The sequence below is a fragment of the Hirundo rustica genome, chromosome 1 (assembly GCF_015227805.2).
Source record: "Hirundo rustica isolate bHirRus1 chromosome 1, bHirRus1.pri.v3, whole genome shotgun sequence".
Classification (NCBI taxonomy): Eukaryota; Metazoa; Chordata; class Aves; order Passeriformes; family Hirundinidae; genus Hirundo; species Hirundo rustica.
Genome location: NC_053450.1, coordinates 134,860,990 through 134,884,362, shown reverse-complemented (window position 1 = coordinate 134,884,362; position 23,373 = coordinate 134,860,990). Strand labels below are relative to the sequence as shown.

Genomic DNA, 23,373 nt, shown 5'->3' with positions numbered 1-23,373 from the left:
ATATGTTTTAAAGTCTGTGGTATACTAAACTGAACTAAACATTGAATTTCCTGTCCACAGCTGCAAAATCAAGCAACTATGAAATACTTTTATCTTTTATTAACAGGCAATACTAAATTCACCTAGTATAAAATACTGATGTTGGTGGTAAAATGCCTGTTGTCTTACACGTGAACAGTTTCACTTTAATATAAACGTGGCATTTTAATACCCTATTTTGTAAATTCCTATATATGATCCATAAAATGTAGAGGTCACATGAAATTTAATGTAGAATGATAGTGGTGTTGAATGCAATTTCTTTTAAAGAAGCATGTTACTCAAAAATTGGAACTCAGACTCTGTATTTGGAATCCGTTACCCAGACTAAATGAAAACCTCTTTGCTCTCATAATACTCTGAAATACTTTTACATGGGAAGATTCCTCTTTGTCCTTCTCCTTTATCTTAAAATGCTTTGACACAAATTAGATTAAATTAGGAAGAAATAAATGAAAGGCCTTTGATTTGAATGTGGAGATAAACATTATCTACCATCATGCCTCCAGCAGGTCTGCTTGACATAGTAGAAGCTGGGAAGAGCAGTTAGTGTCTACTGCCTTAGTCTAGGTCTTAGGAATTCTGACTTTAAAAGACATGGCAGCAATGCTGTCAGGACTGTAAATTTGATATACTAATCCCTTAGGCAGGAAAGAGAATATTGCTGTTTAGGTCAGAAGAATACTGTATATAGTGAGTTGAACAAGACATACACTAAGAAGTAAAAAGAAAAAAAGACAATGCAGATCAGTGTAGCCATTTTCTGAACAAATGAGGCCATCATGTGGCAAATTAAAGACATGGCCATAGGAAGAAAAGTTGATTTACAGAACAGAGTAATAAAGAAAATACACACCTTTCATCACAGACTCAAAGGAAAATTGTGTTAAAGTTCAAACACAGAAATTACTTCCAGCATTTCAATTTTCAGAAGTACTTATAGAGAAATCACGAAAGATATTTTGAAATTTCTTTTCATTTTGAAATGAAATATTCTTAGATGGAAATCATATACATTTTTTTCTACAGCTAAAGTCTCATAGGTAATACTGTGAAAATGAGTGCTAGAAGGAATAATCAAATCTTCAGAGGAAAGATTTCAAATGTCTACATACAAATGCCAAGCAAGCAACCAAGCTTCTGATTATTTATCAAGCTCCTCAGAAAATTGCAGGAAACGAAATTATAAACATCTGCAAATTTAGATTGCTGTATGCTTCATTGAATGTACCATTAACAAGTTGAACAGGGAAATATTAGCATCCTGAACTCTAATTCACAACTCAAATATGCATGAGGAGTAGTGTCTAAGCTGTTTTTGATTCAGGAGGTATGTAAATAACTCTGCTCTTTAATAACTCATCTTATTTTACAGTGAAAAATAGAGAGATACATGTAGATGTATCTTCCGTAGAGATGCCCAAAAGAAAATCCTGGAAAAACTTAATTTAGATTAGGAATTCATCTGATGGATGGAGAAATGTGTCATAATTCCATAGTGCCTTTTCCTGCTCATCCCTCGCAATGTGTGTGAAAATTTTATTTTTTTGCTGTTGTTGCTGTTTGTTGAACAACAAGGAAATTATGTATTGCTTTACAACACTATTAAATATGTGCTGAGAATGACTGAGAAGTTTCTACAGCAAGCAAGCACATCGATTAATCCAAAATGAAAGCTGTATAAAATGTCTTTTATGTAAAAGGGAAGGTTAAGAAGTTAATGTAGGGGAAAGACAAGAGTGCCTAGAAAGAAAAAAGTGTGGTGCCAGTGTTAACCAAACAGCCTGTCATAGCCCCAGCACTAGAGAGAGTCGATAATGCTGGTCACTGTGCAGCTACACTACTTACAAGGGCACGTAAGGACAGGACAAGGGAAAATGGCTTCAAACTGAAAGAGAGCAGGCTTAGATTAGGTACTAGGAAAAAATCCCTTACTCTGAGCGTGGTGAGGCACTGGAGCAGGCTGCCAAAAAAACCTGTGGTTGCTCCATCCCTGGAAGAGTTCAATCTGAACAATGTGGTCTAGTGGAAGGTGTCCATGCCCCCAACAGAGGGGTTGGAACTAGATGTTCTTTAAGGTCCCTTCCAACCCAAGTCATTCTGTGATTCTATAGAAGCTTAATTCTTTTTGAGTTCTGCCCTGGCTTTTTTATATATTGCTGTAATGAAAGCTGTCCTAATTATGGACATTTGAAACACAAGTGAGAACCCACAGTTCCTGCGTCATATAGATATGCATTCCATCTCCCTCAACATTGCTTCTTTTTAACATCTTATATACAATGAACTGATTTTTTTCCTTGGATTAATCAAGTTATTCACTTACTCCTTTTTCATCTGTGATTTGAGACCCAAATCAGAATTAACATGGAAATAAAACTATTCCTGTTAGTTAAATGAAGTAAGGACCATGTTATGTGTCTTAGAACAAGTGTTTGTATATTCAAAAAAGATAACATATTTGTCTCCTTTTACTAAGCAAATGAATGATACAATTTCTACTCAGAGATTATATACGTAAGCACAATATTTACATTTAAGTTATCTAAAACATCAATGACTTTAAATGTTGAGACATTTTAATACAGCCTCATACAATTTCTAGTATTTCCATTAAAAATGTCTCTGGCTTGGTGAATGTAAGGCTGCAGCCAGCGTTTATGGATCTACTTTTAAAAAACATTGCGTAATACAGGATCTAAGACGTTAATTTTAGTACAGCACTCATTCAAGGTGTGATTCATTTCCTCTACACCAAGGCATTAACAATGTAGGTATTTATGATAGTCATGCTCACACCCTCTTCTAAAGAGATAACAATACAAGGTTTTTGCTAATCTGACCTGCTAGTGACAGCAACTCTATAACAGGATGGACTGTGCCCCAGTCTTTATTGGCCAAACCTTTGTTCACCCTGCAGAAGATAGACCTGCTTAAAGAAATTACTTAGATTTGAATGCTCACTGTGAGTTACATGAAGTTCTGTGCTAGATCTCTACAGCAATAGTGTTATGATACGGAGCTCCATCTTTAATTGAGTACATCTGGAATGAAATGTATACAGGAACAAGCACTCAAAGACAAAATGAAATGTACTGACCTTGCAATAATGGGAATTGCTAAAGACAGTTGCCTTTGTGAGTTCTGCTCTTTTCCTTCCTTTTCTCTACTTTTGATAACTCTACAGTCCCTGAAATCCACAGCAAAGAATTTGAAGTTGCTTCTGGTCCTGTTTCTTACTTTCAGCTTTCAATTTACTGCCTTAAGGTAACTAGAATAATGATACCATCCTCTCTTGGAAATACAGAATGAATTAATGATAAAACTACTTAGTTCTAGACAATTTGTCTGGAAGACTGAGTACTTGACAACAACAGTTATTTAGGCTGTCCATAGATACGCTTGCAATGTAGCTTTGAGATTTTTAGTTAAATTTTAGAACTTAATAAAAATAATCAGTTTAAGTATGTTCTTACTTGAATCTTCAGACTATAAAGCTGAAGAGTACCTATTTCATTCTTACAGTTGCAAGTATAACTTATTTATATTATTATGCAGAGTAATATCCTTATTGATGGACAAGAGCCTTATTGTATCAAGCAATGCATAAATTGGAAACAAATTTTCCAGTCAAACGGGTTTTCTATCTAAGACAGGAACAAAAGAAATAGGTATGTGATTCAAGAAGAATACAATGAGACTGCATCAATCAGCATGCTGCAGAGTGTAATTAGTACATGGCTGAGCCTAGTTGATGAGCCTATCTGCCTACAGACCTGTTTTGCATGAATAAATATCTAGGTGTAGGTAAGAAAGACCATAAGCATAAATCTCAGGGAATGAGAAATTGCTATGACAGAAGCATGGACAACTGATTAATCAAGACAGTTTTAAACTTAAAAACAAAACTTTACTGAATAAATAGTCACTAACAAAATACATTTCTACTGTTTAGTTATTAATAATTATTAATCAATATTACTTCATATTCAAAGCAGTTAGCCCTTAACAGCCATCCTGTGTTAGCAAATAATATACAATAACCCAGAGCCGATGCCAAGAATTCAGCACCGATGGTTACAGTCCTTGAGAATCTCAGTCATGGCAGTGCTCAGATTCAAGAGCTCTTCAACCAAGGATGTCAACACTGAAAAGTGTGCCTTCCTTCCCCCCCTCCAAGTTCAAATCCAGGATTTTCACCTTGTATGAAATATTGCAGTCTTTAGAGAGCTCTTAGTCCTTGACCTCTGACTCCTAGGATTTTGAGAGACTTGCGGAGAGTACTTTTCCAGGCTGCAGCAGATGCCTTGTCTCACCCGCCAGTTGAGGTCTTGGGTTTTTTCCTTATCTACTGTTTAATTGCTGTTGCATTTCAAGCAGTCTTTTTCCATCTCAAGGTTGCAGCTCTTCAATGATTAGTAACTAACCATCAGTAAGTTACTTACAGTTCTGGGACGTTTGTTTTCAGCCTGTGCCCATATTTTCAAGGCTTTTGCTGACATCCCAAGTTGAAACTCCACATCATAACAACAGACATCTGGCTTCAGCTTCAAGCTCACCTGCAAGTTCTCACAACAGCCTAATAGGCCAGGACTGACTGTCTTACACAGGCACAGTGAGGGTAAGGCTTGAAGTTTATTTCTGACAAGAGCAAAATTGTTTTTAATGAGCATGAAGATATTTCCAGGTGGCTTACACACCTAATTAGTGTGATTTTTGAAAGAGTTCAAAGCAAGCTAATATTAATTACATTTGGCTTAGCATGCTTCTACTTTCATGAGTGCTTTGGCCACATAGAAAAGAGGTTTGAATAATGAAAACTAGTAGTGAGAAACTGGTACACCTTTACTTAGTATTTCTAGAGCTTGCATAACTTATGAAAGGAGTGAAGAAAAACAAAAATATTGAGACTATTGGTATAAAATGACAATGACAAAAGTAGCCACAGTGACAATTCAGAGATAAGTACTGCCTTTAATTGAGGTGTTGCATCACCCACTTTGAACATTGACCAGGGAATAGTAGATGCCTTTTTCAGCCAGAAGCTGCTGATGGGTGCCCTGCTCTATGACCCTGCCATTCTGGACCACGGCGATCTTGTCAGCATTTTGGATGGTGGAGAGGCGGTGAGCTATCACGATGCACGTGCGACCTTCTCGAGCTTTATCCAGCGCTTCCTGGACAATCTGCACAATGAACAAACCAAAAGCTGAACAATTCTGGCAGTTGTTGTGAGATATACCCCAATTGCCCTCTGTAAACTCCAATGTGACAGTGAAGGAAAAGGAATATCTGTTGCTCAAGCTTCTTGATTTAGAATTAGCCCGTGTTGGCAGAGTGGATAATGCTGTGATATTTAAGAGAATTAGAAGGAACCAGGCTCATTACTGAGATGTGTGGCAGGAAAAAAAGAGAAAATGGTCTTAAACTGTAGATGTTCTGACTGATAAAAAAAAAGGATTCACTGCAAGGATAATTAAGCATTGGAACAGGGACAAAAACATCTCTACTGAATGTCCTTGAGATTTTCAAGTACCCTACCAGACACAGCATAAAGTAATCTAAATTTGAGTTCAGTATTGGCCTTTGTGCAGAGGTTTAATTGGGGACCTCCACAGCTTCCTTTCATGAGTGATTAATTATATAGGGAAGACAAGTCAATATTCAGACCAACTGCTATCATACTAGTTCTCATGATTTCACAGGGAGTCTCATGAGTCACATCTGCTTAAAGCTATCACTGGCAGAAAGATATTAAAAACAATCTCTGTTTTCCTGTATTTATTCCATACTTTAATTAATGCAGAATAAATAAGAGGTTAAATTTCAATACCTAACTGGCATATAATCAAGAAAACAATAAATCCTGGGATTGTTTAATGGCATTTTACCCTTAAATCTTTTTCATGCCTACATTTGATCAAAACTTAGAAAAAAATTACAACTTTCCAGATTATAATATATGGTATAATATTTGCCTCATTAATAGTAAGTATGTTTGTAGACTCTCTGTTAGTTTTCTACGGCTAGATTGTACTTTTGTAGTATCAAGATTACAGCTTTGGGTTTAGAAAAGAAGTAAATGTTTTATCAATTTTCACCTGAAATTTTTGTTTTAGCCATGAACTGGTAGTAAGGACCAGAGAGCAATGAGATAAGGAAGAAAACTTAGGAAAGACACATTTCACAATTTCACAGAAAAATACCCCAATGTCCTCTGGCATCCTCAATCTTTTTGTGTGTCCTGATTCAATTTTGATAGCACTTTCTCAGTTAAAGCCTGAAGACCTCTAGGCTATGGAATGTATTCTTCCCAGCAACTTCAATCTGCCTACTGCCATACAGATGTAAAAAATACTTTTTTTTGTTTTCCCAAGGAAGGTTAAGACATTTATATTAGTCTATTATTTGCCTAAATATGTAATTTGCATAAGACACCATATTTCCATCTTTTGGCATTAAAGTGAGCGAGTAAAAAGAGTAATCAGAAAAAAAAATTAAAAAAAAAAAGGAAAAGAGAAGAGAAGAGAAGAGAAGAGAAGAGAAGAGAAGAGAAGAGAAGAAAAGAAAAGAAAAGAAAAGAAAAGAAAAGAAAAGAAAAGAAAAGAAAAGAAAAGAAAAGAAAAGAAAAGAAAAGAGAAAAGAAAAGAAAAGAAAAGAAAAGAAAAGAAAAGAAAAGAAAAGAAAAGAAAAGAAAAGAAAAGAAAAGAAAAGAAAAGAAAAGAAAAGAAAAGAAAAGAAAAGAAAGAAAAGAAAAGAAAAGAAAAGAAAAGAAAAGAAAAGAAAAGGAGTAGATTCCAGATTCTTAAGTTACCTTTTCACTTTCTGTGTCCAAGGCAGAAGTAGCTTCATCCAGAAGCAGAATTTGGGGCTTACGTACAAGAGCTCGGGCAATAGCGATACGCTGTTTCTGGCCACCGGAAAGCTGGGTTCCCTTGTCTCCTACACGGGTATTGTATTTCTGGAAAAAATATATTAAGTTCAGCCTGTGAATGAAAATCAGTTCAGATGTATATTGAATCATATCAACTCTGACACCAGCCGCCCATAATCTGCATATTCCACACCAGTAGCCTTCTGAGGACAACTGACCAGAATTTTTATCCACCACAGATCTATAGATCTTTTACTAGTAGATCTTTATAACATCAGGTGTTTAATAAATTCAAAGCAACAAGCCACTCTAAGGTTGAAATGACAATGTTATTCTCAATCAGATGACACAACACCAAAGGTCAGTGAAAGTCTGTGACAATACTAGGGTTTAAACTCTGAAAAATCATGTAAGGTGAGATGAGTATTCAGGGGAAATGTGATTAAAATCTTAGCCTTTCTGAATACTTGTAGTTATGTCTTCCCGTTCACTGCATAGGACAAGATTTTGTGCACGTCAGATCTTTCATCTGACCCAAGATGCTCAGTCTTACATTATTATGTGTTTGTCTCATATATAGGTGAAAAAATTCTCAGTAATTTTCATACCACAGGAATACTTGAAAATTAAATTCTGGCTATGTGTAATTGGAAGAAAGTGTAAACTCACCAGTCTAGCAGAATCTTTTACATATGCTTGAGACAAACCGGAGATTAAAAAGTAATGCTCAACTTAAAAAATGCCACCTCTTACTACCAGCTCTCAGTTAGGTATATTTGTGTGTTTTCTTCCCTGAGATCTTAAAAGTTCCACTCTCCACCTGACAATGGAATCTCCCAGAGTGAAAATAAGTATGGTAAACACAACTAAGTAAGGAAAAATATTTAAAAAATGGTTTCAGATTAATTTTCATTGCAGACAATTACTGTACCCCTGGTAATTATAAGCAGGCACAGGTTTTTCCCTGCCACTTTAGTTCACACGCAGTTCTAAAAAGGAAAGAAAGAGAATAACTTACGTCTGGCAGTGAGTCAATGAAAGAATGAATATTGGCTTCTTTTGCTGCACTAACAATTTCCTCAAAGGACACCTGCCGACTGTTATCTCCGTAAGCGATGTTTTCAGCAATAGTGAAGTCAAACAGGATCGGTTCTTGTGAGACGATACCAATCTGAGCTCTCAACCACTGGATATTCAGTGCCTTTGCATTTTTGCCATCAAAAAGCTGAGAAAGCAAATATTTTAAATTTTAGTCACATGGCTATATATGAATTTGAGACTAATTGTAAATTCATACACAGATATGGTGCAATTGCAGCTCCTTCCTTAGCTCTTTCTTACCACTTGCAAGCTCACATAATCCCTTCCCCTCCTCATCTATGTTCCAAAGTTTTCTAATTCACAGGAGTAAATTCTGCCTCAGTTCTTTTCTTTACTTCAATATTTAATTAAGATTTTGAAGACAGTGGTAGATAGGATATGCTGAGGCAACTTCAAAGATCTTCAGGTAAAGTTCTTTCAATTGTTTCTTCAGCAGGAAAATATTCCTCTATTTTGCATCTATAAAGAAGAAATTTACTTCTGCGTTCCTTAGGATGTCATTTGCAGCCAGTTTTTTTATTCGCAACATTCTCATACTTCTGCTGAATTTACCTGTTGAATTGCTGTCACTTTTTATTAGATAAAAGAAAACAGATTTTTTTTTTTTTTTAAGGCATCAGCTTCATAACTGTACAAGTCACCTTAACTGGGACACAAATATACCAGGACATTAAAAGGGCTGCTAAATCTTCACTAGAGTGACCCAGTGCAGCGCTCTGGCTCCGTGTTGGGTGACATAATCAGCTGGGTAGTTGAGGAGTTGTCCCCTTCCTAGCAAGGTTATTGGAGGACATTATTCTGCTAACCCCACAGCTGGTGCTAGAACAGTCAATTTTCAGCCAATATAACTTTTTCTTCAAAGGAAATTCAAAATCCAATTAAATGAGGGAATTTTGTGAACAGCTGTTCAGACAGTTTCTGCTTTAAGCTAAACCACTTTCGCTCAGTTCACAGTGCAATTCAGCTGGAGAATAAGTCCAGCGCTTTTGTGGTTTCTATGGCACAGGTCTGTGTTTTACACTGTTTTTACACTGTTGTTGGTTATTTATGGACACAAGGGCAGAGACACTGGTAAGGAAGTTGCACTTAGTTAAACACACCTTTGGGGTACCTATGCTGCTTCTTTCTACACATAATTTTGCTACACTGAATCTTTTGGGCACTTTTAACCTCAAAAAAAAATAATTTCCATTGCATCAAGGCTTTATTTAAGTATTGTTTTATGTTTTGTGCGTATCTCTTCAGAGACAGGTTCTAAAATCCTTCTTACTCTCATCTTGTAAAGGCCAAAATGTGTGTTCTGTTTCAGACAAAACATCTGAACATACATACATCAAACAACAGCAACAATTAGCAGTCATTATGTGAAAAAAAATTGTAAAGTTGCTGAATGAGTAGTGTAGGAAACCCTACATATATTTTAAACCAAAATTACTGAAAGTATTTACAATCTATCACTTGATAAGCAGGCATACTCATAAAGGTGTTTCTGACAAGTAAAAATTATGAAAATAATTATTTTTTTCAACATTCACTTTTTTTTGGAAGAACATAGATGGCAAATTCTATTACTAGATCATACAGAAGCAGATACACATATTTATTAGTTTTTAAACTGTTCTTATTATAAAAACCGCAGGAAATTTGCCCCAAATTTAAAGCAATTATGATACTGTGGATCAGGCATTAATTGATTGTAATGCGGGAAACTGGGACTTACATATATCTCATTTAGTTAAGGAGACCCACTGCTGATCTTTACATTAAAAATACTTTAAAAATAAAACCAGAAATATCTATTGTACTTATCACATCACAAAAAAACTAATTAAAAACACCTTCACTTAACATTTTGACATGCTCTTGCAAAAATACTTACCATTTCCCCATCAAGTGGGTCATAAAATCTCTCCAGCAGCTGAACAACGGTGCTCTTTCCACAGCCACTGCTGCCAACAAGAGCCAGAGTTTGTCCCTTTTCTACTTTTAGATTCAAACCTTGGAGAATTTTGACCTCTGGTCGGTTTGGGTAGTTAAATGCCACATCTTTGATTGTTATGTTTCCCTCAAATGTTTCCTATAATTAAAATATTATCACTGTTACATCTTTAAGGTAATTTCACAGATTATTGAAACAGAATTGCAGAAGTATCTCCACCCTCCCAGAAATCACTAGAGATTTTCAAAACAAATACCCTTTTGGCTCTATGTGCAAAAGCTGGACCCACAATAGAGAACTTGGTCCATGTTGTGTTCAGATGGTGTCAAGAATGCGTTGTGATAAGGATGTAATCAGGAGAGCAAGAATCAGTTTGAAGGAGTAGAGGAGAGTGCTGTCCATACTGCCAATAAATGCTATCACCCATCACACATGGCTTACTTACAGGCTTGTCTCCTTCCTCACTGTAACTATCTATTGAGGGCACTCTTTCAAACAGCATAAACAAGTGGGCTGCTGATATCTTGGCTTTGGCGTAGTCTGGAGCAAAAGAACTGGTTTGTCCTAGTGCCATTGCACCAAATACAACAGCTGAAAACACTCTATAAAAGAAATCAGGAAAAAAAAAATCAATGGCCAATGAAGAAAGGGACAGTGGAAATGTGGCTGCAGTCAACTTTTACTCAGAGAAAAAAGAGGGCTAAATTTAGAAAGTATAAGGAGTAATCAAATATCAATGCTTTAATTCATCATTTTGCTCCAGAAATTTCTTTTTACCCTCTTTTAATGACATGAAATAAATATGCCTGAATTCCAAATTCAGTGCTTTCATTACTTATTAGCAGTAATTTCTTTTGTTATTAATTCTGATCAGTATATTAAATCTCAGCTGGGGCTATGAGGAAAGGAGTCAACGGATGGCAACATTGTTACTTTAATGCTATCTATTCTATCACGGCAGTTTCCTCTCTATGGTTCAATGACCTTTGGGAATTAGTAATCACTTTTTAAGGCACCAATGAAAACAAGAAATCAAGCCTGCAACAAGGTGACAATAAAGAATTAATTTTTTACCACAGCTCTGCTGGAAAAACAAAAAAAAATTGCTGGGTTTACAATACAGATAAAGGTTGAAAACTATGCTTTTGTTGGTTTTTAATGACTTTTATGTCATTTTATGGGATTTTATGTAATTTATAGGCTACATTAGAATAGTTTGAGAACCTGTTGTCTTCAGCTGTTACTTAGTGCCATGCACCATAGAAACAAAATCACCACTAAGAACAGCTATTTGCCATATGACACCTCTTAGCCTGTTTTAAGGCAAACGAAGATAGATTCATTTTTATTAATTTTGTCTTTCTTCTTCAGAGCTACATAAAAGGATCTGTTTTATTCTGCATTTGAACAGCCTAGAAGGGCTCACACAGTTTTTGAAAGGGTGCCTAAACCCGCCCTTTCAAATCTAATAGAAAATTCACTCAGCTGGCTAGAGATGTTCAGATAGCAGATGCGATGCAGACACTTTCTAGCATCTTCAGGCAGAAATCAGCTGTGTTAACTATCTTTAATTAGGCTGGCAACAAAATTCTGTATGTTTGACCCTTGGGTATTCAGGTCACTGATGTCTACACTGGTAGGATCTCAGTCTATCACACTTGTTTCCATAGCCCTGTATTGAGCTATTGCTCTTAAATTATAAATCTTTTTTTCTGGACAGACAAAAAGGATTGTAAAAGAGATACTTACAAAAATACATGTTTATAGTTCATGTGATCATGTACCACTAGATAGGCACCAAACCGGAAACAGCCAGCATAAGTAAAGAACATCATTGCTTGTGAAAGGGCAAAACAAAAGCCAAATATATGTGCCTTCTTCACAGAATTTCTGTATAGAAAAAAATGCATATTTTCATCAAAGTGTGCAATCATACTGAACTTCTAGTGCACAAAACCCAATTTACTTCAATTGATACTGTTATGAAGAGAAAGTTTACATACAGTGAAACATTAACTAAAACCACATCTTTCTCCTAGGGCAATAAGTTCTTATTTACACTAGCACAACAGAAAGATGAAAGTCTTAGAGCAATCCCATCAATGTCAACTCTGAGAATGGTTAGGAACTGTTCTGCAAACTGTGAGATATGAACTCAAAACCCAGCAGCCTGAGAAAAAAGCTAAGTAATATTTTTTACATGCTGCACTGTGCTCTAACCACCCATTTATTAATGGCAGATGTGTTAGTGGCACCTCTGCTTCTTTCCCATTATATCTGTGTACATGTACTTTCATTTCCTTTACTTTTCTCATAGATGTCTGAAAATTAAACATTCCATTCTGGAACAAATAAAACTTTAATTGGTAGAATCTATTTAGTTGTCTACTTTAAGACTTAAATTTTGGTTTAGTCCAGACAGACTTATATTATTTTATTTTCAGCCCCAAACCAGTAAGTAATTATTCAAATGTTTTCCATCTTACTAACATGATTAAAAATGGCTTAATGTAACATTCAATTTACATTAAAAAAAAAAAAAATTAAATACCCAAAACAAATCGGGTGGAAATTTAGATTAGACCACTCCAAAACCTCACTTAAAACCAACATTTTTCCAAACCAAGTGACATTGTAATAGGAGATATCAATATTATAACAGAAAATTAATTAAATAAAAAATTTTAAAATGTTGACTGGTGACTAGTTGCATTTGTCAATAAAAATATGCAAAATATTGACATTAATTCTGAGATAATTAAATTATACATTAAATCATACACACTACAAAAAAATACCTATTTTTGTCAAAGTATTTATTTACAGTTTTTTTTAGCTTAGTTATTTTTGTTATACCTGTATGGTACAATCAGATGTTCTCCATACATTGACTCAAATTTTCTTTCTCGGGTCAAGCTAACAACAGTTCTAATATTTTCTATTGCTTCTGTGGCAATCTGCAATAGAGAAACTAGTGTTTTAATTAAAAGTTAAATATGTTGCAATTCCTTTTTCTAAATTAAAAAAAGATTCTGCTGGAATACAATTTTATATACTGGTTATTAAAAGCATAGACTGTTGATACAAAAGTATGCATTTTATATTTTTCTTTTTAGGACATTGAAATTTTTTACAATGCTCAGAATTTTCTGATAAGATCTCTTTAAATGTTCTACAAATAAGTGGTGAAAAAACATCAGACAGCAATAAAAAATATAGAGAAGGTACTCAACATGAAAAATGGCATATGAGCATTTAACTTCCAGTCCACTGAGTTTGTGCTATAATCAAAATGTCGATGTTACTTAGGTGCCTTAGAGCCTAACTGAGATTTCAGCAGTAAATATTTGCTCTGATACTTCCTTTTAGCTTGCAAATTCTTTAGACTTGAGTCATTTGTCTACATAAATGTGCCAGGAGAGATTCAGATTCGATATTAAAAAAAAAAAATTCACAGTTAGGGTGGTCAGGCATTCAAATAGATTGCCCAGGGAGGTGGTGGAGTCACTGTCTCAGCAAGTGTTCAAGAGATGGATGCGGCACTTGGGAGATGGTTTAGGGGTCATTATGGTGGTACTGGCTTGATGGTTGGACTCGATGACCTTGAAGCCTTGATAATTCTGTGAAAAGACTCTCAAGGCTTTAATGCATCTTGCTAAAATATACATTTCATATAATTTTAGTTTAATTAAGACCAGAAAGTAAGGGGTTTTTAGTAACATAAGTTCAGAAACTCTTTGCAGGAAGCAAATTTTCCAGGTGGAATGCTATTTTTACTGAAAAAATCCCGTATTTTTTTAAAAATGAAAATTGAGTAAAATGCCTATAGTACAGTGCTTGCTTAGGTGGCCTTGAGAAGGGACACTCACATTACTATGAAAAGAAAGTAATTTTTTAAGTTTTGGAAAAACACCATAAATACTTGTAACATCTGTGATGATTCTTCACAATATGCTGCATTAAGAAAGTCTTTAGTGTCTATTCCAAGAATTGTCAACTATTTTCTGTCACATATTGCAACAAAACAACATAAATGCTCACCCCTTAGAGAGAAGCAGAAGAAATGTACCCAGTTGAAAGGAAAGGAAATGAATTGCAAGACCTTAGATGAATTATTTTTCAGCAACTTTTAAAAACAGTAGGACATAGGAAGAGATTTTAGAAAAATTTTACCTTGAAGAAAGCAATATCTGGGAAGTGATGAAATAGTTGTTCTGTCCCAAAAGGATTTTTGGAATGAAGTGACATTAAATGCCTTCATTTAATTTGTTAAACAAAAGTCTAGCCTTCTTGCTTTTCAGTTCTCATCTTTCTCTTCCACTCAAGAAACAAAGGAATGGCAAACAGAAACCAGTGGATATTATACATATTATCACTGCAAACATTAATAAGACGAAGAAGGGAAGAGAAAAAAAGAGCAGTGTGATAAACATAAGATAGATAGCATACCAAAAAGGGACGATGGGAAAAAAGAAAGAGAATGTCAAAATGCGGATGGTTGCAACATAAGGAAAACAAAGATGTCTAGAAGAGCAATGAGAAGAGAATAAGCCTGAATTGTGTTTAGCACATTCTGATATTTAACAACGACAAAAAATATTAATAGGTTAATAACATAAGTCTTTGATTGTTATTGAAGAGGTGTGATGCTCTGTGGGTCTACTAGTGTACCTGGCTGTCTTTGGAACTTTCATATTGTGAAATGCTCTGTATTCAGAAGTTGTACATCCATTAACAATGGATGTTGGTAAATTGGTAAATATGACTGTATACATTATACGGAAATAGATTAATTTCTCTAGACCCACCTTTCCTGCAGTTTCCAGCTCTCGTTTATCTTTCTTAGCATGCCCAGCCAACATCTTCATTTCAATCATTCCTGCCACTGCAATGATGGGCACAACAGCTAAAAGTAGCAGGGTCAGCTTCCAGCCATAAACTAATGATATAATAATTCCAGTCCCCAGGTTGGCTATGTTTTGGGCTATTAATGCTAGTCTGACACCAGTTGCCTGGAGAAAGAAAAAAGGCATTTCTTACTAACATAACTGCATTTTAAATAAGGAAAGCATTTTCATCCTCAAAATTCCTGATTCTCCAAACACTGCTTAGAAAGTCTTAACTCAGTAAAACGGGAGTTCTTTAAATGTTTGTGTAAAAAATTATCTAGATCATATTTAATTCTTCTTTTCCCATATTCTGATAACTTAGATTTACTCTGCAATTTCTAAATTCTGCACTTGAAACTGAACAAACTTCACCTTCATCACATACTCACATTTACAGCTAAACATTAAAATCTGTCATATTTTCTAGATCACAGAGATAGCTTTACAAGTCATCACACAGAGCCCAATGAAGAAGAAAATTAAATATTTAACTTTTCCTATGGAAATAAAGCCAAAGATACTTCAGAACTCTTCAGTTCAGAAAAAAAACCAGCACATAACTTCATGTAGCCATAAAAATTTACGCAAGCATACACAAATAATTACATTCCTTGTACTTTAGCTTGATATTACAGACCCCTGAATGTACTTTTACTTTTAATGATTATCCAAAAAGTAACAGAGAAAAGGAAGTCAGTTTTTCACAGTTCTTTTTTTTTTTTTAACTAAGAAATCTGTACAACCAAAAAAAAAAAAAAAAAAAAAAAAGCAGGAGATCATAAACTGAAGAAATTTAGTTGCATGTCTTCAGGTGAATAAAACTTCTTTAAAAAGACTTCTTAGGTAAGAGATTCCCAATTCATTTGTTTAATAATGAAGATCATGATACAGCACAATGGTAAATTTCAGGGAAAAAATATTTGGAAATTAGTCTGTTAATATATATTACCATAATTTTCATAAAGTACATTCATAAAGTTTATTCCCTCCCAGCTATTTTTTCCTAGTGCATTTTAGTTGTCAAAATCAAGACTGTTATCCAGCCAGTCAAAACCAAGCTGCAACTTCATTACACGTTAAACTAAATATGAAAACTTCCAACCCAAAATTTTACTTACTCCTTTCACTTGAGAGGCATCATTAGCAAGTCTTGTAGTTAATGCTCCAGTGCTATTTTTAGGATTATCAAACCAGCCCATATCCTATAATAAGAAAAATTAATTTTAAGACCAGATTTTGGACATTTCAAATAGACTGCTAAGTAAATCTGGTATGTGGCAGTGCCTCAGTCCAACATATTTAAATGTGTAATTCTGTCATTGCACATTGAATATATTTAGAAAGGAGTGTAACCTTGTGAATCATTGATGTATTCATTGTCAGTACTGAGAAGGGAGGGGAGCAGCTGGGAGATTCACAAAAGCAAAATTTACCCTCCCTCACTGCTGCTCCTTCACTGATTCTCCTTGGAGGAGAGGACTCTTTGGTCACAATCCTCATGGTTACAAAGCTGTTTGGGGAAGTGCTAAATGTAAAGACTTTTCAGGTTGAAAACAAGATACACCTTGCTTTGTTTCTTCCCATATTGAAGAAGCTTATTTAGAAGCTATGAGACACTAACAAAGACAAGAACAACAAAAACCAAACTCAACCAACCAAAAAACCAAACTGGTCTATCTGATCAAAGTTAATTGTTGGGATCAGGTACACAGTTTATGATTTATTCACCATGTGACCCAATATCTAATTTAAACTGTCATGTGTAATATGCATTGAATGAAGTCCTGGTAATGTATCACAGGAATTTGTGACCTCAAGACTCAATTGTAAGATTGCCTTTTCATTAGATTTTTAGTATGGCTGATCTATAAATCATAATTTTTCAGACTACAACAGTTTTCTGTCACATTGAAAATAGTCATGTTCACATGAATCAAATTCTGTGTCTACATGTAGCTTTATGTGCAAGACTTAAATCCTCATAACTATTATATTTTGTATTTCAAAATCTAAAATACTGATCCTGAAATAATGGCAAATTAAGGTCAATTTAGAATTACTTCACAACATTACATTCTATTTATATTTTAACTCCCTGAAAGGGGGGTTAGTTTTCAATACACAATCTTATTATTGCATAAACAATTATAGAGTCAGGTGCTTGGACAGAGAATTCTAATAAATTTTAAAAACCACATGTCTGTACATATCACAATTTAAATCAGACATTTGAAGTAAGAGTTACAGTGTAAGTTGTGTTGAATTTCTTTAAGGGAGAAAGGGCACAAAAAAGAAAAGCAGGAAAATTAACAGATAATGGGATACTGCTGGTGCACATCAAATTGTCAGGCCCTTGTAACTTGGCTGGAAAACTAAGTCTTTGCAAGGAGTACATAAAAAGCTCTTGTATTGATTTAAGACTCTCCCTCTTAGGACACTTTGCATAACCACACATAACTAATCAAATTTGTTTCTAGTCTGATTTAAACAATCTTCTCTGTATGACAGAGTGATGTAGAATACAGTTATTTTATACCAATACCATCAATTTTTTTTAAAACCCTGAAAATCAAAATATTTATCATCTTTACCTGCCTAAGCATTGCTTTAAATGCCATGAATCGAAGCCTCATTGTAAGAATTTCTCCAGCTTTGCCAAATGTGAAACCCTGTTTGAGAAAAAGTACAATGCTTATTATAGTATTACACTGTTTATGTTTATTCCAGAAATATTTTAGATAAATAACCTCTACAATATCAAAGTAAAAAATATTGCAGTCCTGTTTGCAGAAAGCAAATGTAAAACCAGATTTAGTATATATAAATTCTAGTAGGTCATGGTACAGACATTCAAATACTATTTTTGAAAAAAATATAGGAAGCATAGCAATATTTCCCAGCACTGCTTCACCAGCGTGCTTTAAGGAGAAGGTCACTAATCAACCCTGTAACTTCATATGCCTGAGTCAATCTAAGTCAGATTTAAACAAATGGCATTTAGGTAATTCATTTTAGATTAAAGACTTTGTAAGGCAACCTGAGTTCATTGAAGTCAAATGCATCAGTCAAATTTAAAACATTATCTGAACATTTATAAACTGAGCAAACCTATCACAGCCCTGTACTACTCAGCCTTCTCAAGGCCTTTTTTTTCTTGTGCAACAAGAAATTCCATAAATAAAACAGGCTTCTGCAAGAGACTGTTTATGCTGCTGTCCCAAGTGCACATTGTTATTTCGCTTTGTGTGCTCATTTAACAGATAAAACTATACCGTGTTCCTAAATTATAAGCCAGAACTGTTATAAAAATATTTAATATGATTACTTTTTTTTTTTTTTTTTTTTTTCATTTTAAGTGGCACTGTTGTAGCAGGTACAACCCTTAGTATTTCAGCAGGAGGAACTGAGTATCAGTCTGATAAGTGTTACCTGGCAAACTGGGCCTAGGAGCCTTTGGGGACTCCCACAGGAGAAATATGGGATGTTCCCTTGGACAAAGAAAGGATTAGGGAAGTAAAAAACTGGAGAACGAAGGCAGGAGATTGATAGATTTTCAATTACTAACAGATTCAAATAGGGAGGCTTGAGAGTGAGAGAGGGGTGGTAGAATGGAAGGGCTAGAGAAGTTGCCTGTTAGTTGGCAATGGAAAAAGGGTGAGACAACCCAGAGTTTTGTGCTGAGAAGCGTCTGACTGACAAACAAGATGGGAATTTCTGAAGTTAAGAGGTCTAAATAGGTTCAAAAGACTCTTAAACGCAAGCAGCTCTAGGTCAAAAAAGTTTCCGCACAAGACACATCTAGAACCATAAATACAGGTTCTGGTCTGAGTTGGAGACATATTATGAAGGTGCAAATTTTTAGTATATTTCAGATCTTGTTTCTAAAACATGACAAACAATTGTATAAGGTTAAAATAATAAAACATACCTGTAAAAAGAAAGTAAAAAAGGAAATTATCCCAAGTCCTAAAAACAGCAGTGAATATAAGTTGCTCTTTTTTCTTAAGATGTCCTTGTCAGTCTCTGAAAAAATCTATAAAATAAAATTTGAAACAACATTTTTATGAAATTAACTAACAATCTAAAATACTGTCATCTTTCTCAGTAACTTTTTTTTGTAGTCAATTGCATTCATATGGAATTTGATCATATGTTACATAATATTTAATGTATAACAAGCATACTTCAGGTTGTAGCAAGACTTTTAGCATTTTGTAAATGTCATACAATTTTTCAGATTTTTTCAAGAGTGCTTCATCCACTCTTGAGCTTCATTGTGCAGTGGTTGTTTTTAACCTAATTTATTAGAAATAAATTTTCTGGGCTTATAGTTTCTTGCTTATTTTACTCCAACTTACCCCTATAATTTCAGAAAATATGACTGAAAATGAAGGTTGTAAAGCTCCATTGATAATTGCACACAAGGTTCCAGCTACAAAGTATGGCCATTCAGTTTTGTTCAACTTCATAATTTTCAGAAATGAAACTGGAGGTAGTTCTTCTGCCTAAAGAATGTGAATTGCGTTAGGACAAACATGAATGTATTGGACAAATACAGAAAAAATGAGAGATTAATAATCAATTTCCTATTCCCAGAATATATTCAGGGGAAACAAAAAAGTATAGTTTTTAATAACATGAATAAATGATTGTACTTTTTTTTTTTGTTATTCTAACACAAGGAAGGAAGATCTGTACACTATATCTACAGCTCTTGTCCTTTTATGTTAGTTTACCCATATATTTTTGTTGGTGAATACTTTGGTATTGGCCAGTGATGACTGAACTACTCATTCTGGGCATATTGCTGTGTGTAATCCATGGCTTGATTAATTAAAATAATTGTTCATTAAGCAATTTATAAGGGCAAAATAATTGCTGTGAATATGAATGCAGTTGTATTCTTGAGGAGGGGAGTTTGTGAGTTTTGTTCTAAGAGTTGTTATGTTGGGCTAAATATTTTGTTTCTTATCGAAAAATGGATGTGTAACCTATATAGAATATGTTGGTATGGTATGTAAATATAAGTAAGTATATTTCTTTTAAAGGAAATTTATTTTCAATAATAAACTCATCATCTTTGATATAGATTTTTAATTACCACTTTATTTCTATTATCATTTATGTTGAGACTAAAAAAGAAAGTTATTAATATTATCAGTCAAAGGCTATTTAGTTTTTAAAAATTCTCATGTCCTCTTCACCCCTATCAAATGTCTCCTTCTTCTTGTACTCTTTTTCAGCAGGAGAATGAATTTAACAAACTTTGTTTAAAGGAATCAAGTTTACCAACTGCTCTGCAAGACTCTTACAGGTGATGTTTTTTCCTCATCAAGGCTCTCATTTTGCTCTCCTGGCTTTTTCATGCTTCTCCGAGTTGATCGTCTTCTCAATCCTTTAGTTAAGGATTCTTCAGGTTCTGGCTCATATTCACTGTTTTTGACACTACGTGCATTCTCGTAATTTTCTGATGATGGGACTTCAGCTTCTATTGCCTAAAAGTGAGAAGAATATGATGCGAAGATTAAATATGCATATATTACTTCAAACTTTCAAAATTATGAGGTAATCAAAGTAAAAGTAACTTTGTTTCAGTTGAAAGGGATACGGGGGAAACAACATATAATGCCTTAAGGAGATATGAAAGTCAGTATCATATTTATTAGAGCTCTATCTTCAGAGCTTTAGTCATTTATGAGTTTTGCATCTCTCATGAACTTATAGTAAGTGGAGGACAGGGGGCTGAGAGTAGCTGCTCTTCTTTAATGAATTAAAAAAAAGTTTTAAATTGAGGGTAAACCCTTTGCATTCCTCTTGTGATCTTTTAGAATGAGTTCTTGGGGGATATACAGTTTATTTATGAAGTGATAAAACATTACCGCCTTCACTGCAGAACACACTTAAGAATTGTTGACTTTAAATGGAGTAAGGAAGTTCAGCATGAAACAAGTCAAAAACGGACTGACGGAAAAATTAGAGCAGCCTGGAAAAGAGCCGTACCATTGACGGTACTTTTGCCAGTCTCTTTGAGAGAATAAATAATTGTCTATCCACCCCTGAGGTATTTGATAACAATTGGATTCAAAGTTGCTTTCAATTTGTGTTTAATTTTTTCCAGATTTTTTTTTATTTTTTACTGCCTTTTTTGCACTACTAATAAAAATATCTCTTTTTATTTGCTTTCAGATTTTTATTTTCTTTTTAAATGGTTTTAAAATTTTCTTTTCGTTGTATATTTCCTCATTTTCCCCACATTTGCATTTGCTTGGATACAAAGTTACCTTGAATCTAAGGTAACCAAATGCATTCTCCCATGAAGAAATATTTCAATTGGTTTGGTTGACCCCTTCAGTCTGCCATACTGATGGCAGTTTCAGTTTATTTAATAAACATAGTGGTTATGCAGTAAAACAAAGGCTACAATGAAAATCTGCTATAACCTAATGATCACACTGGGATGTAAGTATCAAAGTATCTTGGTCTTCATCTAATAAGTAATATATTTCGGAAATTTATTACAATTTGCAATCTCTTTTTTTCTGTCTATATAAGTTAAGAAAATATTTTTGCTCTTGGCATAGCTGCATTATTTTACTTTTCCTTCTATTCCAACACTTTTTTTTTCTTTAGAAAGGAATTCTTAACAACTTATTCTTCCAGTGTCAGCTACTGTATTTTACCTTTTATCAGACTAAGAACAAGTAATAGAATAGCAAACTACTGTAGTTATCTGCTCTACATAAACTGCATGAAAGAAAAACATAAAAAAATCTTTTAAATTTAAATACCTAGAAGATTAAAAATGTACAATCCTGGGTTTAAACAAGTCTTGTACCAAAACTACTGGTCTTTCAAATTATTACTCTCCTTTCAAAGTACATGGGTTTTTTGCTGTTATCAAAATATGCTGCAGAATTTTCCATACTTCTGCTAAAATGACTACGGATATGGGAAAAAAAAAAGAAAATGAGAGAGAGAGACAAAAGTACCTGCATGTTAACAAGTTTGTGGTAGATTCCCTTTCTCTCAAGCAATTTAACATGATTCCCTTGCTCTTTGATGACTCCACCTTCAAACACAGCTATCATATCTGCATTTCGGACTGTTGATAGTCGATGAGCTACCACAACTGTGGTGCGTCCTTCCCTTGCCTAAAAATAGCAATGCTTAGTGTGAGTATTTGTAAGTAAATGCATAAACTGTTCATCTTCATCGCAGAGTTGAATAGGACCTAAAAGAAACATTTAATGATTCACAGAAAAATATAACCTTCAAAAAAAAAAATTCAATGAGTTCCTTAAAACAGAAATATAATTTAAACCTTGAAATAGAATATTAGAGATCATCTTTCACTGTGGCACATAAATATATCAAATACATCTCAATATATAAAATTTTAGAATGTTACAAACCCTAAAAATTTTTAAATGCTAGAATTTTTTATATATAGGCCCACAGTTGCTCACTCAAACCTTGAAATCCATGGAGAATTTATACTTAGAAACATTAGAAAATATTTTACACTCACTTTTAAAAATATCAGTGTTTGGAGCTCTAAGTCATTGCTAACTCAAGAGACTACAATAAAAAATAAATTTCTCTACAATTTCATGCGAATTATATTTCAACTAAGTACCTTTCTTTGGATATTTATAAGCATAATACACTAAATTTTGCAAATATCACATTTTAATTATGAGGCTGTTTTAAAGTGATCAAGCAAATTTTAGTTTAAATAATGAAAGTAATGATCCCGAGCAGTGGAATTCTGTTGGAACCTGCATGGACTTCATCTTCAGTGATGTCCCTCGAGAGGTCCATACCGGGAGCCATACTATTCAATACCTTCAACACTGATACTGATAAATGGGACTGAGTGAACACTTGGCGAGTCTGTGGGTGACATCAAGCTGAGCGGTGCAGTTTATTCACTTGAGGGAAAGGATGGCATTCAGAAGGTTTCTGACAGGCCTAAGGAGCAGGCCCAGGAGATCCTCATGAAGCTCAACGAGGACAGGTGACTGACAACAGGAATGGCAGTAAGACAGATAATGGACAAGGATGGTATTTACACCGAGAAAATGTTGGTTTAAGCTTAATAATGCAGAAAATATGATTACATCTTCTAAGCAGAAATTAGATTTCTCTCCGTATACCTGCAGGAAATCAAAAATTCTCTGTACAAAAAAATATTTGCCGAATTAAAGTTTTCATTTTGTGTTTTTATGTGTTTCTCTTTTCAACAAAAGACCCAAGAAAGAAGTAAATATTAGGCTCCTGCTTACATGCTTAATTTTAAAACGCTACTGACCTTGTCCAGTGCTGCCTGCACAATTGATTCACTCTCAGTATCCAAAGCTGATGTTGCCTCATCAAGCAGAAGAATTTTAGGATTGCGAACCAGCGCTCGGGCAATTGCTATTCTTTGCTTCTGGCCTCCACTGAGCTGTGCCCCTCTTTCTCCAACCACAGTTTCAAACTTCTGCAAGACAAACACATGTATTGAAAACACTCAGTGGCACGGTCCTTCC

General features: G+C 34.4%; 1 protein-coding gene across 5 annotated transcripts in view; it reads right to left on the bottom strand.

Annotated features, from left to right (window-relative positions):
* Positions 1-3,928: 3,928 nt before the first annotated feature.
* ABCB1 (ATP binding cassette subfamily B member 1) overlaps positions 3,929-23,373 on the bottom strand; it is a 51,431-nt gene continuing 31,986 nt past the window's right edge. For 2 of the 5 annotated variants that reach the window (XM_040058125.2, XM_040058116.2), the window contains 15 exons: positions 23,154-23,324; positions 21,832-21,993; positions 20,155-20,337; positions 19,201-19,347; positions 18,771-18,875; positions 17,434-17,511; positions 15,961-16,044; positions 14,762-14,965; positions 12,810-12,910; positions 11,703-11,843; positions 10,399-10,555; positions 9,894-10,091; positions 7,932-8,138; positions 6,854-7,000; positions 3,929-5,225 (listed from right to left, as the gene is read on the bottom strand). In XM_040058125.2, the coding sequence (XP_039914059.1) occupies positions 5,031-5,225; positions 6,854-7,000; positions 7,932-8,138; positions 9,894-10,091; positions 10,399-10,555; positions 11,703-11,843; positions 12,810-12,910; positions 14,762-14,965; positions 15,961-16,044; positions 17,434-17,511; positions 18,771-18,875; positions 19,201-19,347; positions 20,155-20,337; positions 21,832-21,993; positions 23,154-23,324 (2,280 nt within the window). In that variant the 3' untranslated portion in view covers positions 3,929-5,030. The remainder of the gene's footprint in view (positions 5,226-6,853; positions 7,001-7,931; positions 8,139-9,893; positions 10,092-10,398; positions 10,556-11,702; positions 11,844-12,809; positions 12,911-14,761; positions 14,966-15,960; positions 16,045-17,433; positions 17,512-18,770; positions 18,876-19,200; positions 19,348-20,154; positions 20,338-21,831; positions 21,994-23,153; positions 23,325-23,373) is intronic. The other 3 variants (XM_058419904.1, XM_040058152.2, XM_058419908.1) reach the window with 2 other exon arrangements.